Genomic DNA, 9,179 nt, shown 5'->3' with positions numbered 1-9,179 from the left:
CATAAATTCATTCATTCAATTGTATTTATTGAGCACTTACTGTGTGCAGAGCACTGTACTAAGCGCTTGGGAAGTACAAGTTGGCAACATATAGAGATGGTCCCTACCCAACAGTGGGCTCACAGTCTAGAAGGGGGAAACAGAGAACAAAACAAAACATATTAACAAAATAAAATAAATAGAATAAATATGTAAAAATAAAATAAATAAATAAATAGAGTAATAAATACATATAAATGTATTTATACAGGTGCTGTGGGGAGGAGAAGGAGGTAAGGCAGGGGGGGTGGAGAGGGGGAGGAGGGGAGAGGAAGGAGGGGGCTCAGTCTGGGAAGGCCTGCTGGAGGAGGTGAGCTCTCAGTAGGGCCTTGAAGGGAGGAAGAGAGCTAGCTTGGCGGAGGGGCGGAGGTAGGGCATTCCGGGCCAGGGGGATGATGTGGGCCGGGGATCGACGGCGGGACAGGCGAGAACGAGGCACGGTGAGGAGATTAGTGGCAGAGGAGCGGAGGGTGCGGGATGGGCTGTAGAAGGAGAGAAGGGAGTTGAGGTAGGAGGGGGCAAGGTGATGGAGAGCCTTTAAGCCGAGGGTGAGGAGTTTCTGCCTGATGCGTAGGTTGATTGGTAGACACTGGAGATTTTTGAAGAGTGGAGTAACATGCCCAGAGCATTTCTGAACAAAGACAATCCGGGCAGCAGCGTGAAGTATGGATTGAAGTGGGGAGAGACAGGAGGATGGGAGATCGGAGAGGAGGCTGATACAGTAATCCAGACAGGATAGGATGAGAGCTTGAACAAGTGGGGTAGCGGTTTGGATGGAGAGGAAAGGGAGGATCTTGGCAATGTTGCGGAGGTGAGACCAGCATGTTTTGGTGATGGCTTGGATGTGAGGGGTGAACGAGAGAGCAGAGTCGAGGATTACACCAAGGTTGCGGGATTGTAAGATGGGAAGGATGGTAGTGCCATCAGCAGTGATGGGAAAGTCAGGGAGAGGGCAGGGTTTGAGAGGAAAGACAAGGAGTTCAGTCATGTTGAGTTTTAGATGGCAGGCAGACATCCAGATGGAGATGTCCTGACGGCAGGAGGAGATGTGAGCCTGGAGGGAGGGAGAGAGAGCAGGGGCAGAGATGTAGATGTAAATATGTGGTGAGGGTGAAGAGGAGATGATGTCTATGAGTTTTTGAAATATAAAAGCTCCTGCACTTTGAGGAACCCTCTCAGGGTCGCAACTGGTGAGTTTCCAGTACTCTACTAGTCTCGGTTACAGGTGGTACAGTCAAGCAGAGGAATACCCATTCAATTCCTAATTTGGGCAGTGGCTAGCAAGTGGAAGGTGATCTGCTACAGGTCAAAGCTCACCTATACTGGGCAGCAGAGACATGGGAGAGAGTTGAGGGCAGAGACTCAAGTTTACTTCATGGAAGAAGGCAATGGTAAGCCATTTCTGTACTTTAACATGAAAAGTCTATGGATACTCTATCAGAACTATTGCAGATGGAGAGTGGGGTGTTTTGGGAGAGATGTTCATGGAGTCGCTGTGGGTTGGAGATGACTTGACAGCATAAGACAAGATTTTGGGGAAGAATTCTACATCATCGAGGATTGTTTATACCCCGGCCAGGACCCCACAGAGACTGAGGAATCAATCTTCCAGTGAAGGAAGAGAGATATTAGACTCCTTTCTGGAGGCTTTTGGAATCACAGGGGAAGAGGGTGGCCTAGTGAATAGACCACAGGCCTGGGAGTCAGAAGGACCTGGGTTCTAATCCCAGTTCCACTACTTGCCTGATGTGTGACCTTGGGCAAGTCATTTCACTACTCTGTGCCTCAGTTCCATCATCTGCTAAATGCGGAATAACACTCTCAGCCCTATGTGGGACATGGGCTGTGTCCAACCTGATTAGCTTGTATTTATCCAGCACTTAGTACAGTGCCTGGCACATAGTAAGCTCTTACCAAGTGCCCCCCCTCAAAAATAATTAGGAAAAGAGGGTAGAGGTAAGGGGGCAAGGAGGGGCAAAATTGGGGGCAGCATTTTGGAGCCCAGACAATTGGTCAGGCCCAGCATGGAGATCTCTGAGGCAAATTCCGAGCTGCAATGGAAAATGTAGCCTGTTCTCCCAGAGAACATCCCCACGTAGGACACAGTTCAGCATTTATCTCCAGGGAATTCTTCTGAAAGGATCAAACTGTTCCCCATTTGAAATGAAGCAATTTCCCCTTAGAAATTGGAATCACCAGGTAAAGTGGAAACACAAAGCCCATGGTTTTGCTGTTCTCCCAGGGAGTTGGCTCTACTCTGTAGTGTACAATGGGCATATCTGGGACCACCCATTGCAGCAAGAGCTGGTAAGGCATGACAGACTGTAGGCACACAGATTTGTGGCTAGGGTAGAATGGGCAGGTAAACTTCACTCCCAGCCTGCTGAAGGGGATTTTAATAGAAGGGTGAGGGGACTCGAAATTCTTTAAACCCAGAACAGTATTATTCATGGAAGAGATGGACAAGTTTCCTGCATCCCTGGAAGACTCTTTTGGAACCAACAAAGTTCAGGTAGACACAAGAATGTTGTCTCACTGTCAGTGAGTAAAATAGGTTCCTGAGGAAAGTTGTGGAGTTTGAGTAGTACAATAGGACTGTCTCTCATCTGTCCTGGATAGTTTGTACCACCTGGGAGCAGGGGATTGGATGAGGTCCCCCACTAGTTCTTGGATTCTAGGATGTGAGGAGAAACACTTTCCTCCCATTTCATAAATGAGTATTTGTAGTGAAAAAATACACATAGACAATAAAGGCCACCAGAAATGGAATGAAATAGTGATTAAGCATTAGAGACAGAGGTGCCCAATTCGTGGGAGTGATGGTCTTCAAGGATTTGGCACCATGGGGGCAATGCCAGTAGCTTTGTCTGCAGAGTGTTTAGAGCAGGAGTCAGAAAATGGCTGGAGGTCAGCCTCCTTGCTGAACTCTTGGTCTCATTCATCTTTCCACTCCAGTCCGATAGTCATTCTGCTGCCCAGATCATTTTTCTACAAAAACATTGAGGCCATTTCACCCCATTCTTCAAAAAACTCCAGTGGTTGACCTTCCACCTCTGCGTCTAACAAAAACTCCTCACCATTGGCTTTAAAACACTCCATGACCTAGCCCCCTCCCCACCTTGCAACTCTCCTGCTACAACCCAGCCCACACATTTACCTCCTCTAATGCTCACCTTCTCACTGTCCCTCTATCTTGCCTACCTTGTTGCCGACCCCTCACCCATGTCCTGTCTCAGGTTTGAAATGCCTTCCCTCCTCAAATCCGATAGGCAATTAGTCTGCCCTCCTTCAAAGCCTTATTGAAGGCACGTCTCCTCCAGGAGGTCTTCCCTGTCTAAACCCCCATTTCCTCTTCTATCACTTCTTTCTGTGTCTCCCTGACTTGCTCCCTCTGTTCTCCATGCCCTGCCCCCACAGCCCCACAGCACTTACATAGCTGTAATTTTTTTGTATTAATATGTCTCCCCCTGTCTAGACTGTAGGCTCATGTAGGCAGGGAATGTGTCAGTTTATTGTTGTAAGTTACCCTGCCAAGCACTTAATACAACACTCTGCATGCAGTAAGTGGTCAACAAATATGATCGAATGAGTGAATTCATCAAATGCGATTGGATGAAAGATGGAGTTACAATAGTGGCTTGCCTCCTTGCCCTTTGCAGGCAGGGTATAGTGCCCATTGCTCTCCCTGGCCTGCAGGACTCCCCCCAGCCCTAGTGCCCATGGGGGCGGGTTGCCTCTCACCTCCACCCGCATGCTGCAGGCAGTGTCCTGGAATGGTGTACATGTGAGGAGGGGTGGTGGGCAGCTTTCACCTGTGGACACTGGGTCTGGCTGGAAGAACAGCCTCAGACCCAACATAGCAGATGGGCTAAGTCGTGGAAGAGAAGAAGGAGGAAGAGGGTGTCATTGTGATGCTTGAGTTCTCACCGAGGACAGGCCCTAATGGCTCCAAAAGTCCTGCCTGGGGCCTCCATAGCTGTGTCTCAGGATCCCAGGCAAGTGGGGACAGGGTCATGCTCAATGTGGCAGGCTTGTCAAGTCATCGTTTTGTGACTGATGGGAGGATGATCCTTTCCCATGAGAATTTAGGCTGAGGGTGAGAAGAACTATGCCCCTTTTATAGCTGGGTTCCCCTGTGGGCCCACAGAACACACCCCAAGCAGCCCTCCTGGAACACCTTCCTCCATTCCCTCTACTCTAAGCCTCCTGGACTCACTCCTCACACCTGGAAAGGACCCAAAACAGCTGAGGAGGAAAAGGAGAAGCACCAGTAAGCACCTTGTCCTACTTTCCATTCCTTCTCCCTCACTTCTCATTCCCTCCTTTAAAATAATAATAATAATAATAATAATAATAATAATAATGTTGGCATTTGTTAAGCGCTTACTATGTGCAAAGCACTGTTCTAAGCGCTGGGGGGGATACAAAGTGATCAGGTTGTCCCACGTGGGGTTCACAGTCTTAATCCCCATTTTACAGATGAGGTAACTGAGGCTCAGAGAAGTTAAGTGAGTTGCCCAAGGTCACACAACAGACATGTGGTGGAGCCGGGATTCAAACCCATGACCTCTGACTCCAAAGCCCGGGCTCTTTCCACTGAGCCATGCTGCTTCACCTTTATCTCCTTCCTTCCCTCTTCTTTTCCTTCTTTACCCCCTCACTTGTCCCCTCAATGCCCTGCTCGTAGTAATAATAATAATATGATAATAATAGCATTTATTAAGCACTTACTATGTTCAACTCACTGTTCTAAGCACTGGGGAGGTTACAAGGTGATCAGGTTGTCCCACGGGTCGCTCACAGTCTTAATCCCCATTTTATAGATGAGGTAACTGAGGCACAGAGAAGTTAAGTGACTTGCCCAAAGTCACACAGCTGAGATTTGGCAGAGCTGGGATTTGAATCCATGACCTCTGACTCCAAAGCCTGTGCTCTTTCCACTGAGTCATGCTGCTTCTCCTAGTAACCCACCCCCTCAGCTGTCTGTGTCCAAGTTCACCACCCCCCTCAAAATCAGTCAGTCATGAATGGTATTTGTTGAAGGCTTTATGCAGAGCATTGTACTCAACACTTGGGAACAGAACATTCCATCAGAATTGGTAGACATGTTTCCTGCTCAAAAGGAACTTAAAGTCTATTGGGAGAGACCGACATTAAAATCAATTACAGATTACCCTAAGTGGATGGGTGAGCAGATGGACCGAGTTTGTGTAAACCAATCAATGATATTTGATTGCGTACTGTGTGGTGAACAGTCAATCAATAAATTGACTTATTGAGTGATTACTGCAGACAGAGCACAGTACTGAGTGCTTGCGAAGAGTACAACACAACAGCACCGGCAGACACGTTCCCTGCCCACAAAGAGGCTTACAGATTAGAAGAAATACTGTACTAAATGATTGGAAGAGTGCAATACAATAGAGTTGGTAGACACACACCCTGCTCGCAAGGAGAATATGGTCTAGAGGGGAACATGCAGAGTAGGGACAACCCTGCAAATGAATAGAAAAAATTTTAAATCCCAAAGAGTCAGAAGTAAGTTTAAGGAATGAAACTGTGATGGACTGGTTTTGAGGTGAAGCTAACACAAAGCATATTGTTCCAGAATCATTCACGTCAATTTATGACCTACGCCAATTGGATGCTAATTATCCAAGTTGTTCCTTTCAGTGTTGAGGATGTGTCTTGAGGCCAATTCGACTGGACTGGACATTTTCGTCACCTGACAGCCTTACAAGGTCGGGCGATTTTCACTGCCTCTAACTAAAGGCACCAGACAACCTGTACCATGTTCACTTCCAATGGTACCAGACTCCACCACTCGACCTTCTTCCTGCTTGGCATCCCGGGGCTGGAGGCCTCCCACATCTGGATCTCCATCCCCTTTGGCCTGGTCTACCTGATGGCCCTACTGGGGAACTTTGCTCTTCTCATCATCATTAAGATGGAACCCAGTCTCCATGAGCCCATGTACCTCTTCCTCTGCATGCTGGCAGGAGCCGACCTGGTCATCTGTACTACAGTGGTACCCAAGCTACTCAGCCTCTTCTGGTTCAATGACAGGGAGATCTCCTTTGAAGGCTGCCTCACCCAGATGTTCTTGATCCACTCTCTCTCCAACATGGAGTCTGGGTTCTTCCTGATCATGGCCTTTGACCGCTATGTGGCCATCTGCCACCCGCTGAGACATTCTGCCATCCTGACCCACTCGGTCGTCAGAGGGGTCGGGTTGGCTATCTTCCTCCGTGGGACCCTCCTGTGTAGCCCCCACCCCTTCGTGCTCAGGTGGCTTCCCTACTGTAGGAGCAACATCATTGCCCACACCTACTGCGAGTTCATGGCGTTAGTTAAGCTGGCTTGTGCTGAGACCCGGGTCATCCAGGCCTACAGCCTCACTCTCGCCTTCCTCACAGGTGGCTTGGACTTCCTGCTGATCATCTGTTCTTACGTCCTCATCCTCTGGGCCATTTTCTGCCTCCCTTCCAAGGACGCCCGGCTCAAGACCCTGGGGACCTGCGGCTCCCACGTCTGTATGATCTTGGTGTCCTACACCCCGGCCTTCTTCTCCTTCCTCACACACAGGTTTGGGCACCACATCGCCCCCCACATCCACATCTTTGTGGCCAACATCTACATCCTGGTGCCCCCTATGGTGAATCCCATCATCTATGGGGTGAAGACCAAGAGGATCCGTGAGAAAGTCCTCAGGTTCCTCTTCCCCTTAAAGTCCTGAAAGTCTATTGAACTGGTTTTGAGGTGTAGCAGGAGGACAAGGGGAGGTAATGTGGTTATTTCACTGAGAAATGGTGGAACTGGAAGTGATGAAGGAAGTCTTGGCTGTTGGGGCTTAAACCAAGAATGGAAAAACCTGGGAGGAGTCTCTGTCCGAGGTGGTTAGGTTCTCCTTTAACAAGATAATCAATCGATCAGTCAACTGATCAATGGTGTTTATTGACCACAGAATTTGCAGAACACTGTCCTAAACACTTGGGAGATTTCAAGAGAATTAGTAGACATGAACCCTGCTTTCCAGTATATAATCTTGCACATTGCCTGGGATTGAGCAATATTCCGGCTGAGGACTTTATTTCGATGGTATTTTATATGCCCATAATACGTGTCAGGATTGTACTGTACTGTACTGAGTAGACACTATCTACTCTACCATTTAGTAAGAGCTAAACAAATACCGTTCAAAAAAAAGTTCTTAGCACTCAGTGAATGTCATTGAATGATTGAAGTCTAGAGCTGGGGACCTTGGGCCCCCTAGTCCGGTCCTAGATCATCCAGAAGAGCTTTTTGAATGAAATCCAGGGATTGAGGGTCTCCTGCCCAGCGTTTTATGTCTCCATATGTTAAACCAAACTCACAAAGCTGTCATTTTAGTCCATTTCCTTTGTTCAGTCCCTCGAAGACACAGAGAATAAAGCGTCCATATCTCCTCCATATACATGAACGCCATTATAAAATTATCCCTCAGCCTTCTCTTCTCCAACTGAATACCCTCAATGTCTTTTATCTTTCAGCCAGGACCTATTTTCCACTGGGTAGCTACTAGAGAGGGTCCATAGAAAAGTAGCACAAATAGTGGAAAGGATGGAAAATGGGTCCGTCGAGGAGAAGATTGTTTATCTTGGATAAGAGCAAGCCGAGGGGAGACGGACTTCACAAGTGGAATGCTACTCGACTGTCCCCCTGTGTACCAGGGAATGAAAAGGAGGAAATAATAGGATTACTTCACCAAAGAAAGGTGCAACTGGATATGAGGAAAAGGTTTCTGGCCTTTTGGGGGAAACACTGGGAGGGGAATGCAGGAGGGGCTAGCTGAGGGCAGGAATCATGCACACAGTAAACTCTGCACACAGTAAAGCTCTCAATAAATACCACTTATTGAATGATTGTCCCTGGCAATAAGCTGGAAAGGAGGAGGGTTCATCTCTCAATTCCCCACTCCATTTCCTCTCCTACTCTCACTTCAACACTTCCGCATCACCTGTGCCCTTGTGTCCTTGCTAAACACATGGGTAAACACCCCCTCTCCCCAACACCATTACACTTACCTATGTCTCTTTACATTTGTTTGCTTCCCTTCGTGGTACTTTATTTGAATCTCTGTCTTCTCCACTTGACTGCAAACTCTTTGAGGGCAAGCTCTCATCTTCTAACATGAACTCTCCATTGTATGCCTAGTGCACAGAATAAACACTTAATAAATTCTAACAATAAATTCTACTGATAGATAGATTGAAAAGGGTACAATAAACTACCTGCCTGGAAGCATGAGGCTTGATTTGATAGTCTCTAGGGGGTTATTTCCAACTCTGGATTTTAAGATATTTCCACTTTCCTCAAATTAAGCTCTTTTCAGTGGGTACCCTAGACATCCACTCCTGTCTCTTAGCTCCAGGTCATTGATACTCTAGTTTTACCCAAATTACCCCAAAATTGTAATTTTAAAAAATTGTACTTGGGTAATATAGCCACATGAATGTATCTGTATTAAATCATAGAGGTTCCACTGTTTTACTTCACTTTAAATGAAACAGACCTACTGACCTTCTCCCCTTCCAACCTCCCCATCCTCTTTAACTTCTTTTTCTCCTTTCTCTCCCCACTGCAGTTTTTTTAAATTGTTTCCCCATTTCCTGTGGCTCCTGTACCTATCTGTCCTTCGCTGCCCCAACCCTAACATTTCTCATGTAGTACTGCAGACAGTAAATAGAGCTAACACTTTCAAGTATGTGAGTGTCATAAAGTTGAAACTGATGTGTTGCAAGGCTGAACTGCTGTACATTTAGAAACATTGTAAAGATTGTTTTGCTGTTACTCTAAACTTAAACTGAGGACTGCCTGTAATAGGTGCTTGGAAGTGCCCAATAATAGTAAACGATGAAGTTCCTGCCTTCCAAGAACTTGCAGTATAATGGAGAGATAGGCAGTCACACCTACTATACAGACATTAAAACAGGAGAAACACTTGATAATAGCAAATATTTGGAGTAAATGAAGAAATGAATCGATATATTTTACTCTCCCAAGCACTTAGTACAGTGCTTTGCATACATAAAATTATCAGTAAATATGAATGAATGAATGAGTGCGATAGAATGAGGAGCAATGTGGTTTAGTGGAAAGAG

General features: G+C 46.7%; 1 protein-coding gene across 1 annotated transcript; it reads left to right on the top strand.

Annotated features, from left to right (window-relative positions):
* The first annotated feature begins 5,830 nt into the window (after positions 1 to 5,830).
* Positions 5,831 to 6,775, top strand: LOC119943660 (olfactory receptor 52D1-like). Its single transcript, XM_038764776.1, has one exon. The coding sequence runs from the start codon at positions 5,831 to 5,833 to the stop codon at positions 6,773 to 6,775; it is 945 nt and encodes a 314-aa protein (XP_038620704.1).
* Positions 6,776 to 9,179: the final 2,404 nt, after the last annotated feature.

This window comes from Tachyglossus aculeatus, chromosome 2 (genome assembly GCF_015852505.1).
Source record: "Tachyglossus aculeatus isolate mTacAcu1 chromosome 2, mTacAcu1.pri, whole genome shotgun sequence".
NCBI lineage: Eukaryota > Metazoa > Chordata > Mammalia > Monotremata > Tachyglossidae > Tachyglossus > Tachyglossus aculeatus.
Note: the sequence above shows the minus strand (reverse complement) of the source record. Positions and strands in the feature narration are given on the sequence as shown.